General features: G+C 38.0%; 2 protein-coding genes across 3 annotated transcripts; both read left to right on the top strand.

The window, feature by feature from the left end:
* The first annotated feature begins 1,401 nt into the window (after nucleotides 1–1,401).
* Nucleotides 1,402–11,199, top strand: LOC131785578 (transmembrane protein 205). Its single transcript, XM_059102492.2, has 5 exons — nucleotides 1,402–1,641; nucleotides 3,597–3,725; nucleotides 7,207–7,335; nucleotides 9,580–9,743; nucleotides 9,899–11,199. The coding sequence occupies exons 1-5, from the start codon at nucleotides 1,458–1,460 to the stop codon at nucleotides 10,187–10,189; spliced, it is 897 nt and encodes a 298-aa protein (XP_058958475.2). The 5' UTR covers nucleotides 1,402–1,457; the 3' UTR covers nucleotides 10,190–11,199.
* Nucleotides 11,200–13,086: 1,887 nt separating this feature from the next.
* LOC131785587 (zinc metalloproteinase nas-4-like) lies at nucleotides 13,087–19,632 on the top strand. 2 transcript variants are annotated; one of them, XM_059102505.2, is made up of 9 exons: nucleotides 13,087–13,219; nucleotides 15,527–15,589; nucleotides 16,262–16,390; nucleotides 16,837–17,019; nucleotides 17,142–17,262; nucleotides 17,908–18,011; nucleotides 18,362–18,433; nucleotides 18,659–18,887; nucleotides 19,422–19,632. In XM_059102505.2, the coding sequence occupies exons 1-8, from the start codon at nucleotides 13,153–13,155 to the stop codon at nucleotides 18,883–18,885; spliced, it is 966 nt and encodes a 321-aa protein (XP_058958488.2). In that variant the 5' UTR covers nucleotides 13,087–13,152; the 3' UTR covers nucleotides 18,886–18,887; nucleotides 19,422–19,632. The 2 variants fall into 2 exon arrangements, with proteins under 2 accessions (XP_058958488.2, XP_058958489.2); XM_059102506.2 differs by lacking the exon at nucleotides 13,087–13,219 and adding an exon at nucleotides 14,601–14,839.
* The last annotated feature ends 602 nt before the right edge of the window (nucleotides 19,633–20,234 follow it).

Raw genomic sequence — 20,234 nt, 5'->3', positions numbered from 1 at the left:
TGATATGACAGGCATTCTGCGAGATTCTTAGGAAGTGGTTATGCTCTCTCAGAAACAGTTAACCATTTAAATCCAGAGAGGTCCTAAGAGTGACCAGCATCTTATATCTCCCTACAGTTTTACTGCTGAATCACTCACCAAGATGATGAGATTAAAGGAAATGATCACCAACATAAAGGAACTTTGATTGTTAGAGAAATCTCTCCTTCCCAATACTAAATGGAAGTGTATAAAAATTAGAATAAGTATTACAGCCGCAACGATGCCATTTACAATAAATACTCACTCTTAAAAAAATGCTAACTTCAGCTGTCTTGGAATGCCAGCTTGATGCAGGTTTTTCTTAATCGTATCCTGTTCCTTCTTTTAAAACACATTTGGAGCTACTTTCTTGTGCTTTACGGAATGTAATGTCTCTTTGATCGTCCAGTTAAATAAACGAGATAATTGCTGTCACGGACAGGAAATATGGCCAATTTTACAGATGTTTTCGTTAAATACATTGTCAGCAAGTGTTTCCAGGATCATTTGAATTCCCTGAATCGTGGCGTGATTCCCTTGTGAAGGGAAGCAACACCACTATATTGTGAAACTGCTCAATCATGTTACTGTTCTCAAACCCCAAATGAAAAAAAAATTGCCCATAAATTCAAAAATATGCAAGTTAAGTTTTTTACTTTTTTATTTCAGTTTTCGTTTCGGTTTGTAACACGCAGTTATAAATTATATTTAGAAAAAAGTTTATTTTTACCTTATTTTCCTTCAGTTAAAGTATACCCTTGAGCTAAGCTGGCTAGAAATTACAAAATCTTTCCATTTGAATTTTTAAACAAACGTAAAAGGCATGAAAGATAAGACCGAGTTTATCTCTAGCTCATTTGTATATAAGCTTCTTGCATCGCATGATCGATTGATTCTCGCCTTCGACGGGCTAAAATATTTCTCCAATCTGGCCCGCAAAATGGGCCAGACAGGGTTAAAATAAAATAAACAGCTGCGTATATAATTAACCATTTGCCTCTGAATTTAAAAAGAAAACAATTCACAAATTTTTCATTTGTGATGACTTAGATCACGTTCGCCGAAATGAGAAGATTTGTTCCGGTTGACTTAAGATGTGTTCTGTTTTCAAATAAGGCCAATAAAATCATAAATCCCAAAGAAGTGGACAAACAACCTTAAATTATTCACCTCTAAATGTCTTCCAATTTCAAAGAACAAAGGTTTTCCCGACGCCGAAAGTAAGTGAGCAATCTGTGATAATTACATTAGGAAATTGTTGTCAACTAGTTTGTTTACGTTAAAATGAATGACGTGGTGACATGTTGAAATCATGTTGATTTGACCTCTGCTATAAAAAAGGCATCAGTTCCTCTAATAACGTCAAAACAGCGCGACCGTGTGAACTGAAAAACCGTTTTCTCGAAAAGGAAACAGAAAAAGCACCACATTTCAGGATGACTTTTCAAGTGTGTTTGAATTTATTAGGGTTGTGTTTCCTTTGCGTAATAGTCTCCATGTCTTCGCGAATCTCTGAGGAAATCCAAAAAGGCCATTTGCTTACAACCACGATTCGACTGGTTCATTTGATTTCGTTTGGAACTTGGTTCGGGATGCAGTTTTGGGTGACATTCATTGCTGGTAAGTGAGATGTCTAGTAATCATAATCTTTTCTTTTAAAATAAAATTCTCTCTTTTTTTTCCCCTTTTTTGTTTGATCTAAGATTTGGAAGACCTAAATCGATTTGACAGTGTATGATATGTAATAAAATAATCTTGATCTATCATGATTTTTTAATCCGCTTTCAACCTCGAGCCGGTCATAAAGAGATATGCTTTAGACAGAGTGCTCGAAAGATAATTCTTATTGTTTCGTGTGTCGCGAAGAAACGATCAGGTGCCAAAAATAGAATCGGGCTTCAGCGCGTTCAGAAAAACATAAGAGAGCTGAAAAGGCAAATTTTTCAAACAGGAAGTGAAAACAAATTAATGCTGTTGCTTTGAATCAAGAAGAAGAGAGGTGGCCAGGGGGAGGGGAGTGGGAGAGGGATACGACCTCGCCGGGGAGGGGGTCGAATATGCCGCGAGTGGTTATGCGCTTCTTAAACTCTTTACAAAATTTACAAGTGCTTATTTATTCCAAATTGCACAAGAAAAATCATGTGATTACTTATTGATAATATGCATGAAAAAATACGAGATAGCTTATGATTATGCAGAAGCAAAGCGCGCGCATTAAGTGCAAAAATAATTTATTCAAACCCTGCAAGTGACATTGTGAGTTCGGTCAAAACAACCGCGCAAAACGTTCATAGTCCGGCTAAACAGTTCGAGGAATTGTTCATTCTGGTTTGTTACTTCTATGCCCTGAATTAATCTGCACTGAATTACCTGAAAACTGCATTTATCTTAACGACCTGAACAAATCAGAACTAATAACATTTTTTCATGCATCTTATTATTTGTTATGGCGGAGCTCGCAGAGCGTAGCCCCATAATAATACAAAATAGTAGTAGCCCATCAAGCCGAAAAAATTTGGATTTACGACCGTACGACCAGATGTTTTCGTTAAATACATTGTCAGCAAGTGTTTCCAGGATCATTTGAATTCCCTGAATCGTGGCGTGATTCCCTTGTGAAGGGAAGCAACACCACTATATTGTGAAACTGCTCAATCATGTTACTGTTCTCAAACCCCAAATGAAAAAAAAATTGCCCATAAATTCAAAAATATGCAAGTTAAGTTTTTTACTTTTTTATTACAGTTTTCGTTTCGGTTTGTAACACGCAGTTATAAATTATATTTAGAAAAAAGTTTATTTTCACCTTATTTTCCTTCAGTTAAAGTATACCCTTGAGCTAAGCTGGCTAGAAATTACAAAATCTTTCCATTTGAATTTTTAAACAAACGTAAAAGGCATGAAAGATAAGACCGAGTTTATCTCTAGCTCATTTGTATATAAGCTTCTTGCATCGCATGATCGATTGATTCTCGCCTTCGACGGGCTAAAATATTTCTCCAATCTGGCCCGCAAAATGGGCTACATTGCCAGACAGGGTTAAAATAAAATAAACAGCTGCGTATATAATTAACCATTTGCCTTTGAATTTAAAAAGAAAACAATTCACAAATTTTTCAGCTGTGATGACTTAGATCACGTTCGCCGAAATGAGAAGATTTGTTCCGGTTGACTTAAGATGTGTTCTGTTTTCAAATAAGGCCAATAAAATCATAAATCCCAAAGAAGTGGACAAACAACCTTAAATTATTCACCTCTAAATGTCTTCCAATTTCAAAGAACAAAGGTTTTCCCGACGCCGAAAGTAAGTGAGCAATCTGTGATAATTACATTAGGAAATTGTTGTCAACTAGTTTGTTTACGTTAAAATGAATGACGTGGTGACATGTTGAAATCATGTTGATTTGACCTCTGCTATAAAAAAGGCATCAGTTCCTCTAATAACGTCAAAACAGCGCGACCGTGTGAACTGAAAAACCGTTTTCTCGAAAAGGAAACAGAAAAAGCACCACATTTCAGGATGACTTTTCAAGTGTGTTTGAATTTATTAGGGTTGTGTTTCCTTTGCGTAATAGTCTCCATGTCTTCGCGAATCTCTGAGGAAATCCAAAAAGGCCATTTGCTTACAACCACGATTCGACTGGTTCATTTGATTTCGTTTGGAACTTGGTTCGGGATGCAGTTTTGGGTGACATTCATTGCTGGTAAGTGAGATGTCTAGTAATCATAATCTTTTCTTTTAAAATAAAATTCTCTCTTTTTTTTCCCCTTTTTTGTTTGATCTAAGATTTGGAAGACCTAAATCGATTTGACAGTGTATGATATGTAATAAAATAATCTTGATCTATCATGATTTTTTAATCCGCTTTCAACCTCGAGCCGGTCATAAAGAGATATGCTTTAGACAGAGTGCTCGAAAGATAATTCTTATTGTTTCGTGTGTCGCGAAGAAACGATCAGGTGCCAAAAATAGAATCGGGCTTCAGCGCGTTCAGAAAAACATAAGAGAGCTGAAAAGGCAAATTTTTCAAACAGGAAGTGAAAACAAATTAATGCTGTTGCTTTGAATCAAGAAGAAGAGAGGTGGCCAGGGGGAGGGGAGTGGGAGAGGGATACGACCTCGCCGGGGAGGGGGTCGAATATGCCGCGAGTGGTTATGCGCTTCTTAAACTCTTTACAAAATTTACAAGTGCTTATTTATTCCAAATTGCACAAGAAAAATCATGTGATTACTTATTAATAATATGCATGAAAAAATACGAGATAGCTTATGATTATGCAGAAGCAAAGCGCGCGCATTAAGTGCAAAAATAATTTATTCAAACCCTGCAAGTGACATTGTGAGTTCGGTCAAAACAACCGCGCAAAACGTTCATAGTCCGGCTAAACAGTTCGAGGAATTGTTCATTCTGGTTTGTTACTTCTATGCCCTGAATTAATCTGCACTGAATTACCTGAAAACTGCATTTATCTTAACGACCTGAACAAATCAGAACTAATAACATTTTTTCATGCATCTTATTATTTGTTATGGCGGAGCTCGCAGAGCGTAGCCCCATAATAATACAAAATAGTAGTAGCCCATCAAGCCGAAAAAATTTGGATGTACGACCGTACGACCGTACGACCGTACGACCGTACAAGGTGCTACATTTAACATGCGTGGTCAACTGTACCGCGGGCACGCCAACTCAACGGCTTTGTCCCATAGTCTAGTGGTCAGTGCACTGGGCTCCGAGTCGGACGACCTAGGTTCAAGTCCTGGCCGGGGCAAGGCGTTGTGCCCTTGGGACGTGCGGGAGAAAAAAATGCGAGCTCCGCTTTTAGGCTTGGCTAAATCCATATATTACGAAACAAACAGATTCAATGTTATCGTGCGTACATGTTCAATGATAGATCAAAGAATACGTCAAAATCGGGTAAGAAAATCAGTGAAACACGAGGCGCATGTTGCTACCACATTTTGTCGTCATCTGTAATCTATTATTGAACAGATGCTCAGCAGCACGAGATCTCTTTATTGAGTGAAATAGTTTTCACGCAGAACTAAAAAAACCAACTGCCCCTCTACGCAGCCGTTCTTTGGAACGTCATACAACAAAAATGATAAAAAAATTGTTCTGATTATGATCAGCAATAACGGAAACAGAGGAGATTTTAAATGATATGACAGGCATTCTACGAGATTCTTAGGAAGCGGTTGTGTTCTCACAGAACAGTTAACCATTTAAATCCAAAGAGGTCCTAATAGTGACCAGCATCTTATATCTCCCTACAGTTTTACTGCTGAATCACTCACCAAGATGATGAGATTAAAGGAAATGATCACCAACATAAAGGAACTTTGATTGTTAGAGAAATCTCTCCTTCCCAGTACTAAATGGAAGTGTATAAAAATTAGAATAAGTATTGCAGCCGCAACGATGCCGTTTACAACAAATACTCACTCTTAAAAAAATGCTAACTTCAGCTGTCTTGGAATGCCAGCTTGATGCAGGTTTTTCTTAATCGTATCCTGTTCTCTCTTTTAAAATACATTTGGAGCTACTTTCTTGTGCTTTTCGGAATGTAATGTCTCTTTGATCGTCCAGTTAAATAAACGAGATAATTGCTGTCACGGACAGGAAATATGGCCAATTTTACAGATGTTTTCGTTAAATACATTGTCAGCAAGTGTTCCAGGATCATTTGGATTCCCTGAATCGTGGCGTGATTCCCTTGTGAAGGGAAGCAACACCACTATATTGTGAAACTGCTCAATCATGTTACTGTTCTCAAACCCCAAATGAAAAAAAAAATTGCCCATAAATTCAAAAATATGCAAGTAAAGTTTTTTACTTTTTTATTACAGTTTTCGTTTCGGTTTGTAACACGCAGTTCTAAATTATATTTAGAAAAAAGTTTATTTTCACCTTATTTTCCTTCAGTTAAAGTATACCCGTGAGCTAAGCTGGCTAGAAATTACAAAATCTTTCCATTTGAATTTTTAAACAAACGTAAAAGGCATGAAAGATAAGACCGAGTTTATCTCTAGCTCATTTGTATATAAGCTTCTTGCATCGCATGATCGATTGATTCTCGCCTTCGACGGGCTAAAATATTTCTCCAATCTGGCCCGCAAAATGGGCTACATTGCCCACAGGCGGCCCAAGCTCCAGCTGTGAGATGATCATCTTGCGCAATAACAGTCATGGCGGAATTATAAGAGTTTGTATGGGAATATTTACGACCGCTCTAAGGAATAAAAAAATACGTCAAATTCTCAATAAAAATACTTCACCTTACTTCCACAGTGTATCACTTGTTATCTGATCGCTTAATTTGATGAAAAGAGCCCATTTAAGCGAGGTTTTCAACGTACATAATGTACGTTGAAAACCTCGAAATGAACAACTCGCTCAAATGGGCTCTTTTCATCAAAGTAAGCGATCAGATAACAAGCAATACGCTGTGGAAGTAAGGTGAGGTATTTTTTTTTGAGAATTTGACGTATTTTTTTATTCCTTAGAGCGGTCGTAAATATTCCCATACAAACTCTTATAATTCCGCCATGACTGTTATTGCGCAAGATGATCATCTCACAGCTGGAGCTTGGGCCGCCTGTGCATTGCCAGACAGGGTTAAAATAAAATAAACAGCTGCGTATATAATTAACCATTTGCCTTTGAATTTAAAAAGAAAACAATTCACAAATTTTTCAGCTGTAATGACTTAGATCACGTTCGCCGAAATGAGAAGATTTGTTCCGGTTGACCTAACATGTGTTCTGTTTTCAAATAAGGCCAATAAAATCATAAATCCCAAAGAAGTGGAGAAACGTATTTTGCGCAATACAACAAACCTTAAATTAGTCACCTCTAGATGTCTTCCAATTTCAAAGAACAAAGGTTTTCCCGACGCCAAAAGTAAGTGAGCAATCTGTGATAATTACATTAGGAAATTGTTGTCAACTAGTTTATTGTTTGCGTTGAAATGAATGACGTGGTGACATGTTGAAATCATGTTGATTTGCACGTGACCTCTACTATAAAAAAGGTATCAGTTCCTCTAATAACGTCAAAACAGCGCGACTGTGTGAACTGAAAAACCGTTTTCTCGAAGAGGAAACAGAAAAAGCACTACATTTCAGGATGACTTTTCAAGTGTGTTTGAATTTATTAGGGTTGTGTTTCCTTTGCGTAATAGTCTCCATGTCTTCGCGAATCTCTGAGGAAATCCAAAAAGGTTATTTGCTTACAACCACGATTCGACTGGTTCATTTGATTTCGTTTGGAACTTGGTTCGGGATGCAGTTTTGGGTGACATTCATTGCTGGTAAGTGAGATGTCTAGTAATCATAATCTTTTCTTTTAAAATAAAATTCTCTCTTTTTTTCCCCTTTTTTGTTTGATCTAAGATTAGGAAGACCTAAATAGATTTGACAGTGTATGATATGTAATAAAATCATCTTGATCTATCATGATTTTTTAATCCGCTTTCAACTTCGAGCCGGTCATAAAGAGATATGCTTTAGACAGAGTGCTCGAAAGATAATTCTAATTGTGTCGTGTGTCGCGAAGAAACGATCATGTGCCAAAAATAGAATCGGGCTTCAGCGCGTTCAGAAAAACATAGGAGAGCTGAAAAGGCAAATTTTTCAAACAGGAAGTGAAAACAAATTAATGCCGTTGCTTTGAATCAAGAAGAAGAGAGGTGGCCAGGGTGAGGATATCGAATATGCCGCGAGTGGTTATGCGCTTCTTAAACTTTTTCGAACAAAAATAATGCTTTGCTTTGTAAGTTGTTTCTTTGATATTAAGTTTTTGCTTTGCATTGGACAAACCAATTCCAAACTGACGATCCCGCCAGACGGCAAAACTCGTACGGTAATTCTGAGTCCCCCCCCCCGTTCTAACAATTTTGTTTTGACATCAATTTCTGTTGCTAGTTGGTAAAAACCACCCAGATGTCAGTTTCGTTCTTTAAGTGAAAATCTGTGTCCCGCTCCTGGTGCCGAGAAGGAAGGAATCGAAAATCTGATCGAAAATGATAACAGTTCAAAGAAACATTTCAACCCTCTTAAGAGATTTGACAAAAAATCGCTCTCAAGTAGTTTCTATGTCAGATTAGACCACCACAGCAAAAAACAGGACGTCTTAAGAAATTTTCAAAACACAAAACAGAATTTTTTAGAATCTACAGATAGGTATTCAAAACAGGAACATATCTGTAGGAATTACGATTTCATGGACCAAAACATCTTTGACATGTGAGATGCATCAGAATTCTAAACCGTAATTTGTGGCTGCAGACGAATATTCTAGCCTTGCTCTAACGGAATAAATCAAGGCCAATTTAAAACCACTAACTAGCTTTATAGCTTTCCAGGAAATTACCTCTCACTGAGAAGAGATTTTCTTTAAAGCTGGGGGTGAAGGAATGCTAACAAGTTTCTAATCAGCTGTTGGTTCGTACAATGTCTTTTGCATCGCTCGGCTCTGAATTCCTAAATCCGTTATAAAAAAGATTCTAATTCTCCTTTCAAAATATTCGAACATCAGATATGCTTGTGATTAAAAGCAAAATTTTTTCATATTCTGTTATTTTTATGATTTCTCTACAACGTGGGAGATTGTTGACATTTTAATCCAGAGAAGATAGAGGCTAAGAGGAACAAAAAATTCATCAAATTTTTCGTCTGAAATTTCTGGCTTGCAGAAAAAAAATGCAATTAAAAGAAATACGTCAAAGCACACAGATTTTGTGATAAAATAATTTAGTTATCTCTGTTTAAGGGGTCAAAATTGTTTTTCTTTACAAGTACGCATTACATAACGTCAGTTGGAGAGAAACACGTGTCTTGCTTAGATGCGCGTGTGAGCGCCCTCAATAATTCAACAAATTTGTGAAATTTGCTTCATCACTGGAATGATTACTGAGCAAATATAACGAAGAGTTAAAATGAAGGGTCAGACGTGAAATGATGGTGACGAAATGGTAGCCTTTTGAAGATACGTTTTCAATCGACGTTTTTCCTGCAAGAGGAGGTCAAGATCAGGAAAGGATTAAACGTAAAATAGAAATAAGGAAAGAAAAAACAGTTTTAAGAGGATTTGCTTTTAGTTGACGTTTTTCCTGTAAGAAAAGATCGCGAAGAGGAAAAATTAACCACTGTAAAAAATTTCTAAAGCTGACGTTTGAGCTTTAGCCTTTCGTCATACGCTCTGACGAAGGGCTAAAGCTTGAAACGCCAGTTTAACAAACTCTTTACAGTGGACAATTTGCATTATCAACTCAGTCGATAAAATAACCAAATTGTCATCTACCGCCCATTGACGCAACAACATAGTTTTTTCAGGTTATGAAAACAGAAAAGCCTTTTGATCTTGATTTCAAACTGAATTCTTCTTTCTATTTACTGGGAAATGAGGCAATCAGTCAGGAGAATAACCATTTGGATCTTGGCGGTGAAAGAATCAAGAGCCTTTCACAGTTGCATGCTGACTAGCACGAACAGTGATATGTCAACCCTTCATGATACTTCAGGCCAGCCGATAACTGTATCGTTTTCTTTTAAAGGTTACAAGATGTACTTCACCCTGACAAGACACACCTTCGGTAACTTACAAAGCCAACTGTTTCCAGTTTATTTTACTGTGGGTTCGTGTTTATCTACTGTTGCTTTGGTAACGTATTATCTTATGCATCCAGTAGAGGTTTGGACTGGAGACGAAAAACTTCAGGTAAATGAAAATGATGTTTGTTAAATTAAACTTTCCTTTTACCAGCGTTTCTGCTGCTGCAGCGTACTGAAAACTCGATCTATTACGTGGAAACCGTAATATTTTACGTGCCTTGTGTAAGCACTTTACATGACCATATTTCTTCTGTTCTTCAGGTATCAGGCTTGGCTGTTTCAATGTTAGCCACGTTGATAAACAAGTTCTACCTGGAGCCTAGAACCACTGCTATGATGCTAAAAAGGTACGCTTATGAGAAGGAGCACGGATACGGTGACGATATTGGGCCAATCAAAGATGAGGCCTTCAAGATGGACGAAACTTACCTGAAGATGACCCATGAGTTCTGTATGGTACATGGCTTTACATCCATGGCAAATATTCTGGCCTATACTGGCAGTTTTCTACACGTCTGGTTATTGGCCAAAAGTCAAGTTTTGGTGATTTAAGATATTTTCTCCGATGCAAATTAAACTATCATAAGAAACGAATTCGAGGAATCTTTGTTATGAAGTCACACACCGTTTTATTCGATCGCACCATAAATTTATCGGTGAAATGGTTTTAACTTATAGAGCCCACAACTACGTATGCAGCGGTCGAACGTCGGGCATGTGCTAGGGGATCCATTCTGGCCACCCGTGCACCAATTTCCCGCGCAAAATTTTAAAGGAAAACAAAAGGAACCGCCGCTGTCTGGTGGCAGAGCTGAATAACGAAATGCTACGTCACACGCATTCGGTCAATAACGCAGGGTTTAAAATTCAGCGGAATTTGCGGAAAAAGGGGTTGGTATTTAAAACTGAGGCATTTTGTTGTCATTGAAGGCATTTTTTTATTTTCAGTGATTTAAGGAGAACATTGACTTTTGTATATATTTTGGGGGGATGCAAAGTTGTTGGAGGTTTTTCTCTAAAAGAAAAGCGGCAAGGAAAACAATGCCTTAAAGAAACAGAACTGTATGCGTAGACGTTATTCAGCTCTGCCCTGTCTGGCAAAATAAGCGAAAGAAAATGAGTGAGCAATTATTCCCCAATGCTAATATTTATTCTGGCTAAGAGATATTAAGAAACTCATTCTATTTCATATTTTTTCTTTCCATTTTTGTAAAAGCGGTTTGGTAACAGTCCTAAAGAATATATTTTGAATATTATTGCTATATTTAATTACTTAAATTTAGTAGGTCTGCAATGGATATTTATGAATATTCTATCACTTCCTCGGCGGCGCAGCCAGGAATCTGAATATTGTATGTCTGAGCTCTTGATGGTTAGGTTGTAGTGTTCGTGGAATTTTTACCGGAACACAAGCTACTTTGAAAATTACAGTATAAATATCACAGAAAATCTCAAGATATTTTTTTCTGCTACATAATTAGAGCGAATAAAATATATTAATATGACAAGCTTATATTGCCAATTTGCTTCATAAACTCACCAAACTTATCACAACAGCTAGTCAGATAACCTCTTACGACAAAGAAAGCTGCAAATTAAATGTGTTTTAAAGTTACTTTGTTGTTAATCCCTGGTGATAAGAGATCTTGCTTCCCCAAGTTGAGCCGAAAGACAATCAAGATAACTGAGGTTTAGTCAACAACGTATGACTTAGTTTTGTAGCTTTGCAGCTTTGGTTTTGTCTTAAACTAAGGTAAATCCCTTTAAAACTTAAGCCAAAGGAAAGTTAAACTTTGAATCTTAAATAATCAGTTATCGCCCGTCAAACGACCGGGCCCAGGCCTTTTTTCGTTCCCTATTCTCCTGTGACCAAATCTCCGCTTAGCAACCACCCGCTCTGAAATGCATGCTCAATATTGTTTTTATTTTATTCATCTGTAAATTAAACCTATCCATTTATTTTGACGCCAAAATTTTGTTTTGGAAAATTTTCCAAGTTTAATTTTTGACGTGAGAAGAAAATTTTAAAAATACTTGTGAGGCTAAGGTTATGGAGCCCCTAAAGAGATTTCAAGACTTTATCTCGAGTGAACAAGACTAGTGTTCTGATCACTGACGAAGGGCTTACGCTCAAAACGTCAGCCTTTAAACACTTTATGGTGGCCAATTTACGTTTTCGGCTCAGTTGATAACACTAAATTACCTGTTATACTCTCTCACCGACGCAGCACCACAGTTTCTTTAGAAACTTACCCCTATTATTGATAAAGCTACTTTCTGTCTGTTACCATGCGACGAAAGTCGACTTATAGCGTCAGTTTAGTTTGTGTAAAATTACAAACGAAACAGAGGGAAGTTAATTGAGACGCCCTCAGAGACGAAAATAATTACATAAACGTGTATTGAATACAAAACAGATATAACTAATTTTAACAACCTGCCTTCAAAAGTCTACGAGTGAAATTAAGAAAAAATTTTTAAAAAAAACACCACAAAATATCGGAAAGTTTTTAATCGCGGAGAACGTCCGCTTCTAGGCGCAATACACTTAATCCAATATTATTTTGCCAAAAAAGAAATGCTAAAATGAAAACAGTAAAACGGAAAAAAGCTATAACGAGGTGTCATTTCCTTCTCAAGACGTGAACAGTTCTAAAATACAAATGATTTGAACTGTCGACTGATCTAAAATGAAGAAAATTCAGGCAAGTTTCCTTTCGTGTTTTTCCAAATTATCGTAATCAAGAGGTTATAATTTTATATACAGAATCTAGGAAACAAAAATGCAACTTTTTCTACACGTAATCACCTCTTGCCTTTTAAAAAGCTGTTTAATCTCTGCTCTCTGTTTTCTCCATGCGTATGATTGTTTTGTTCATCTCGCCAATTAACTCCTTGACCCGTAAGAGAGACCAGCATCTAGTTTCTCCTTACATTATCACCGTGCAATCACACATTACGATCATGAGAATAAAGGAAATGATCACCAACTTCTTAGCTCTTGACTGTTTTAACAAATTCGCCTGGACAGCACCTTAGGAAATGTATAGTGAACAGTATGGAGAATCTGCATTCTGATGTTAGGGTGTAAAGGTTTAAAGCTGTCGGATTATATTAATTAATGATGTAGCTTTTTTTCTCTTCAATAAACACACCATTTAACCACCGTGATGTTTCATTTCTTAGACAGATGAGAGGTAATTAAAGTCATTCCAAAAACAGCTGTTTAAACTCGCCTTTTAATCGCAATTAGATGAGGTAATAATTGGTTAATGACCTATATTATATAGCCAATCAGGCGCAAACAAATTGGATTCAGTGAAGTTTCTTTCCTTCATTAAAGGATCAATTCATTCATTAAAAGATCATTTTACCGAATGTGGTTACTTCATCTCACCAAATATACAGAATTTAAATACTAAAAGCTGTACCAAAATTCATTTGCGGGAATTAGCAGTTAGTGTTAAGAGAGGACTGACGAAAACTTATTTGGGACAAGGCTCTTAGTTTAAAACATGATTTCCAGATCACTTTTTGTCCTCTGTTCCTGCTGGCTGATTTTGGTACAAACACGCCCTATTGGTAAGTTATAGTGTTAAACCAAAAAATCAATGTCTTCGCATCGAAAACAGCTTTCAAGTCTAGGATTTTTCATGTATAAATAATAGATGAAGAGTAACTGTATTGAAATACAGAATTCAAAATCATTTTTGAATAACAAAAGAAAGCTCTTAGAGGTATTTGTGGGCAGATGGTCATGTGTTACCCTTAGGGCAATTTCTTCTTTGTAGTTAACATTACTAAAGGCGTTTTGATGAACTTAGGGGGTAGTGTCAGGAAACTTCGTCCTCTTAGCGGGTGAAAACGGCGCCAACAGAAAAGGGCGTGTTTTGTTATCACGACCACAAGATGAAACTTCAGAGAAGTTTCGACCTCACAAAGAAATAAATCAAATCAAATTAGATGTGTAATTTCAAGCCTATACTCTGTAAGGCTACGTACGGTTTCTGCTTGCACTATTCAGGCCCTTGAGAAGTCTATAGTCAGGAAAATCTTACCAGGACAAGTAGCGTAGCAAAACCAGTTTTTACAAGGGGGGTAACTTTCTAAAGAAATTGTGGTGCTGCGTCGATGGGAGAGTATAGCAGAATAATTTGATATCGTCAGAATGATGACAAGGGGCTAACTTTCGAAATGTCAGCTTCTAAATTTTTTACGGTGGCTAATTTACGTTACAACTCAGTTTTATAATACTAAATTACCCGATTTTTTTTTGCTGGATTCGGTTCAGCCAACGACCAATTGTCTTAGACTCGATCACAAACCTCCATTTGGGAGATGAGCCCACGCTACCTTTCCGAATCAAACCCGCACTCGAGAAAGCGGAAAACTTGAGGAACAGCGTAATATTTTTGTTTTTAAGACGAGTTGTGAACAAACGCGGGGAGAATGGGGCGAGCGCGCGTCCAAAGAAGTTACGGCCGGAAGCGTTTACAAATAAGGCTATTATGTTGTGGTAGCACTTGAAAGACCTTGAGGCTAGGAGATCGATAGGTTTGATTGAAGCCCGTCGTGGTCGGTGGTTACTTTTCAAGATAAAACGCATCTTCGGCGAAAATAACTGTAAATTGAAATTGGCGCCTAATAAATTATGAATTTACCCAATCAGATAAAAGCAGAATTTTTCAAAAATTGAAAACGTTATAATTCCGTGACCGACGTTAAACTGGCCGAATTATTGGCACGTGTTTGTATTGTTATGTACACGAAATAATTAAATATGCCTACGGAGAAGATTCAAATTAAAGTTTTCTGCAATATAACGTTTGTACGAAGAGAACCAAAAAATCGGCTGAGTGCCAAGACGATATCGCCAGCCTAAGGTTTTATTATTATCATTTGTTCATGCAGCAGATTAATGTCAAAGCCAAGGTGCGCGTTTCGATAAATTTTTAATCAGTCATTTTGCTCTCGACGTTGAAATTTCCGGCTTCATTGACACAGTTGCCTAACGAGTTGTGACATGATCATTGAACCGTTAAAAGTAATCAAAGATAATTATGAATTGAGCCGCCGAGACGAACTCATTTGCAAGCGAGCCACTCGCCCTAATAACAGTTTGTTGATAATCGAGGATAATGAAGTTTAGCTCGTTATATGTCTTGTGTTTGGGCTTGAGTTTGGTGGAAACTCGACCGTTTGGTAAGTCATTTGATTCTTTTTCATCGAGGACACTGATTTTAAAGGAAGTTTGACATTTTTGCCAAGACTCCTAACAAGGAATAATGAACTGTTGTGTTTCATATATAGGACATTGTATTTTCTGCCCCGAATATTCAGCACGAAAGACCAGATATTGACAGTCGCATGCAAATGAATATGTAAGCAAGTAAATGACTCAGACCAGCAAATTGGCTGAATTTCGTCACTTTCATGTTAATTAAACCTCAATCCATGGCCTCTGGCAAAGGATTCCCAGAAAAATCATTCCTTCATTAATATACAAAGTATATATGTCCAAAGTTAACCATAATATTTTGAATTCATTCGTCGTTACGTCGCCTTGGCACTTTGGAGCACAAATATGACTTCCGCTATTGAGTGCCAGAAATCTGTCTTGAACTCAAGAAAAACACCAAAAAAAAAAGGAAAGTAATCCTCTTCGAACATAAATATACAACAGATTTTTTTTCCAAAAAATTTCATCTTATTACGTATCAGGGTAATCATTTGTCGTCTGTGGGTGGGTGGGGGGGAGGGGAAGGGGTCTGACTGGTTCCTAACTGACTAGTTCCTAACTAACAACCACTTGGCCGTAGAAGGTCTGGGTACGAGACTACCTCTAGGTTTCCTTTCCAGTCTAAAGCTTGGCTCTCATTTATTTTACAGATGATACTTGGAAGAGGGAAAGAGACGAGGTCATTGACTGGTTGCTACAAGAAAAAATTATAGGTAAATCAAACGTGAGATGTCTGCAAGTTCCTGGTCGGGATGGTATCGTATAACGCCAAGGCTGGCTTCTCGTCCGCTCTATGGTGTTCTACACGGAGAGCCAGCTTATAGCACGGGGACTGAGTCCACTAGTATTAAAACCCGTATACTTTCAAAAGAGTATTCTCGGACATTTTCTGAATTTTGTTTTCCTTTTCTTTTACGGAACGGATCGGGCCCTCGAATTGGAAGAGCCTTAATTTTTTTTTCCAGCTCGATAAGATAGAAAAAAGTGAAATGGAATTGTACGAGTAGCCGCCTCCACAGCGATGGAAGCACGTTGTCAATTTCCATCGTGATCACAACGTGCTTCAGAAAGATGGTAGTACTACCACAACCTTTAAGTTGAGATACAGCATTCGTCCTGAACTTCAACTCAGACGCAGCTTGCGATCATGTCCTCATTATTAACGCTGAAGGACGTGCTTTCCTCCGTCCAGAGGAAGTTTTGAGACAAGTCTAGGAGGAGCTTGCCGGGGATCAGGCCTTATCATTAGTGCTGAACCCTTAGCGTTTCCCCTGAAAACCAGGTGATTCTCAGACGCCCTCCCCTCCCCTCCTCCCCCGTGTTCAAAAATCAATGGTCCTTCAGTAAACTCGCACTTTCTTAGCTTTTTGTCTGGCATATTTTAGAAAATGAGGAGCGAGGTGGAAATCTACACGGGCACATTGTAGGCGTAAATGAGGCATATGACGAAATCAGCCGCCGTGGAGGAATGGGTGCGATTCCAATTGAAGAGGAAATCGTGGCCGTAAATGAAGGTAAATCGCTGACTATTCAAACCCTTGGCAGTGTTATGTTTCTTAAAAAGACCTTTCTATCATATTTTGGTAAGACTACTGACTAATGGAAAAATAAACTGTTGAGTTATAAGGAGATAAACGAACAAGCATTCAAATTTCCTGTGGTCCCCAGTCTTTTGTACATTCAATGGAGTTTCGGAAGGTAGCTTTCGGTGATTTTTGATGAATTACGTTATGGAAGGTATTGACCCCAATCAAGGTTAGCACAAACGAGAATTTGGCTTTTTGGATCAGCGCTTCAATGATCTTGTGGTTTGTGATTAGTTGCAAATTTACTTCTTATATAGCCATTTAATGTTTTTGTCTTCAATCAGTTTTCTCTCTTGCGTTGAGGTTAGAACACTGAAGTTAAATTTTCTTCTGGTCCATACTGGATTATAACACGGCTTAAAATTCCAATTTAGATCCTTACAATCGTCCCGGATGTGGTGATCCACTGTTCGAGGGGGACTTGTGTCTAGATCCTGAAGACGAGGCGGTCGTCAATCACGCGGTCCCTGAGACAGACTTAAAGAGAAACATCATTCGCAACGGGAAAAAGCTTTGGCCGGGAAAAACTGTGTACTATTTTGTGGACGACAATTTGAGTAAGTTTTTTTTTCTTTTTTTCTCTCTTCTTCAAGAATTACAGTTATCTTGGTTTTTTTCCAACAACAATGCAGTTCAAATGTACAATCAAAATTCAATGTGAGTTCCTCATTTTTTTCAGAGCGTTTACGACCCAAAATCAACGACGCTCTGAGTAAAATCAGTGGTAAGACTTGTTTAAAATTCAAAGAAGTTGGTTCGTCTTATGGAGGAGACTACATCAAGATGCACAAAGGCAATGGGTAAGGGAATTTTCGTAAACAAAAAGGGACTGCTCATTATTTCATCGTCAGGGGGGAGGAGGGGTCCTTAACGAAATTGCATTTTCACAATAACTGAAAAATACGAAAAAACGGTGGTGCAACCCATAACTTGAGTATCGGAATATAGTCCAACAGTTTACAAGGGGTATTTTTTGAAAATGCTGTTCGAGTATTAACTCTTTAACTAACAAGAACTAATTGCTAATTCTCATTGCAGACTAGCTTCAATAATCTAGTATTAGCACAAGATTAATTGCAAATATTAGCTGATAAGTTTAAACTTTCTCATTACCTGTTGGCTGGATAAGGTATGAATATTATAAGGAGACGTTCCATGTTAATCACTTCTTAGAGTTATAAGAGTTATCGAATGGAAAAAACGAAATTCAGTTGAGAGCTTGTTCAAATTTCCATCAGTGATTTCGTTAAAAAGTAGAAAGAGTTTCCATTCATTTCTTTATCAGTGAGGTACAAAAGAAATATCTGAGTCCCTGACGAAGAATCAAACTCCAGAAGTTCGGGTTTCGCTTTCCAATAAACAAGCATTAAGCTACGGAGAACTGTTAAGATCTTAATAATCAGTGTCACTCTCCCCAGTTATCTAACACTAATGTGTCTCATTAGGTGCTGGTCAAAGGTAGGTCGTGTCGGTGGAAGTCAACCTCTCTCCCTTGGGAGTGGGTGTGAATACGTGGGTGTTGTCATGCACGAGCTTATGCACTCTCTCGGTAAGTACAATTTTTACCGTAGGGACCCTAGTGGGTATTAATGAGCATAATTAACCCTTTGAGCCTTACGAGTGACAAGCATCTAATTTCTCCGCACGATATCACCCCTGAAACAAACAGTAAGGTCAGGAGAATAAAAGAAATGATCACCAACTCAAGAAGCTCTTGATCGTTAAAGAAATTCTCCTTTTCAGCTCCTTAGGAAATGTATAGAGAACAGTATGGAGAATATTCTTAGGGTTAGGGCTGGAGTCAGTTAGGCTGTTAAGTGGTTAAACATCAGCGATAGGTCAACTGCTCGAAATGTCAGGAAAAGTTGAAAACCATGTTTTTTTGTTTTCACACGACAGGTATTTGGCACGAACAGAGTAGAACGGACAGAGATAAATATGTGGAGGTTTTGTGGCATAACATCAAAAAAGGTGATGTGGATAATTTCGTGCATATGCTTGACTTAGTCTTTGCGATTAAAAAAAAACTCGTTCTCAGGCTCCCAAGAGCAAGCGGAAAGAAGAAAAATCCCAAGAACGAGGCTGGCTCCGCGAGACTTCACCTACAAGTTAACAAGAACTAAGGCTGTAATTCAATTAAATAATAAAAGAGGTGAGCTACCGCTAATTAATTATTATTTTCGCCTTGTTTTACAGGTTATGAGAGAAACTTTGACAAGTATGACCATGGCAAGCTAGACAGTCTAAATCTGCCGTACGACTTTGATTCCGTAATGCATTATGACAGGTATCTGTTTTCAGTTGATGGAAAAAAACCAACGATCATCGCCAGACGACAGATATGGAGGGAACTTGGAGGCCAACTCAGAGGAACTCTGACCGATAATGACATCGCAGAGATTCGGGCGTTATACGGGTGTTAACGGTAATTTCAGCATAAACGAAATAAACTGCCTATTTTTATCTCTTAATTACGACACGCTTCGTGATTGGTTAACTTAGCGAGCCGCAAACTTCTCTAAAACTTTCGGAAACTTGTCCGTAATTTGTGCTCTTTGCCGAACGGGTAAATATTGAGCTCAAGGTCTGTATTCATGAACAAGAGCCAAATATTTTTTCCGTGCAGCCCGTCCTTACTCAGATGGCCACCAATTTATTCGTTTTTTTCGTAGCACGGTGCCACATTTCGCGAGGCTGTGCATAAGGCCGTATAGCGTTGTCAGGTCCTGCTTGTGTCATCTCATACGGCCCTATTAGAGGACTTTTTAAGATAATGATTAACCAAAAAAACGCGTGGGAGAGGGGGGGGGGTTTGGGAGAGGGGAGAGAAGTGAAAGGCATTTGTTCTACTTGACCCTGTGAAAGGACCTCATAAAATGTAAGAAATGTTTTGGACTGATCACAATTGTCATAGTGCTGACGATCTATTAATTGTGTGCTTTTCTCGCATGTTTTGCAGTGAGACAATTAGAGTCTTCGATCAGGCATTCATCATCAAGAAGTGAAAAAGAAAGAGCTCACAGGAATTGAAATAGTTTCCTTTTAGCAACATTAAAGCAGATCTAGATCAAGAAGTAGCAGCTTGTTACGGAACGTTATTAACAGAATTGTGGCAATAAATGTTTGTAAAATGTATGACTAGGTGAAATAAATTCGTATTGAATGTTGAAGCGATGTTTGGGCTTCATTTTTAACAAATTTATTCATTTTCACATGCACTCTAAAGCAAAGTGTGTGAGGACGAGGGAAGACTCAGAACGAGAAAAGATACAGAAAGGGGACCCTGGGAGCGAAGTTTTTCTCATCCCTGGCTCTTGGTGATTCTCCCAGCGGTTCGACTTCCGGGCTTCAAGTATGATTTATCGGATCGTCACACAATTGAGACATGGCCTTGATGGCAGCGCTCAAGGAAAGAAGAATCACCTTCCGACGAAGAATTTCATGAGCTTTAACAGCCTCTTCTACAGTCGAATAGAAAGACACCATAGGCGACAAGTTTGTTTCTCAAGGAGATTGTTTCTGAACAGACCTCGGCAAGTCGCTCAAATACAAAACTGTTATTTTTGTGATAAAGATTCCTTATATACTACGAACAGATCCTCCTTTTGGGCGAAGTCCGTCGCGCGAGTAAAAATATCAGTGAAAATAAATAGATGTTTGTGTGCCGCGCGGAATTCTGGGAGTAACTTTCGTGCGTCACACTCCCAAAGTTCCATGCAGCGCTAAAATTTTTTCATTTGTTTATTTTATTTACTCGCGCGACGGACATCTC

This window comes from Pocillopora verrucosa, chromosome 5, assembly GCF_036669915.1.
Source record: "Pocillopora verrucosa isolate sample1 chromosome 5, ASM3666991v2, whole genome shotgun sequence".
NCBI lineage: Eukaryota > Metazoa > Cnidaria > Anthozoa > Scleractinia > Pocilloporidae > Pocillopora > Pocillopora verrucosa.
The sequence above is the reverse complement of the archived record's forward strand: the minus strand, read 5'-3'. Positions and strand labels throughout refer to the sequence as shown.

Excerpts from the sequence above, each read along its gene's own strand:
- LOC131785578 (XM_059102492.2), top strand. The coding sequence starts at position 1,458 with ATGACTTTTCAAGTGTGTTTGAATTTATTAGGGTTGTGTTTCCTTTGC. Across the intron at positions 3,726-7,206 it reads TTGGGTGACATTCATTGCTG|TCTCCATGTCTTCGCGAATC; the intron begins GTAAGTGAGATG and ends TTTGCGTAATAG. Across the intron at positions 9,744-9,898 it reads CTGGAGACGAAAAACTTCAG|GTATCAGGCTTGGCTGTTTC; the intron begins GTAAATGAAAAT and ends TCTGTTCTTCAG.
- LOC131785587 (XM_059102505.2), top strand. The coding sequence starts at position 13,153 with ATGATTTCCAGATCACTTTTTGTCCTCTGTTCCTGCTGGCTGATTTTG. Across the intron at positions 17,020-17,141 it reads TTTTGTGGACGACAATTTGA|AGCGTTTACGACCCAAAATC; the intron begins GTAAGTTTTTTT and ends CATTTTTTTCAG. Across the intron at positions 17,263-17,907 it reads AAGATGCACAAAGGCAATGG|GTGCTGGTCAAAGGTAGGTC; the intron begins GTAAGGGAATTT and ends GTGTCTCATTAG.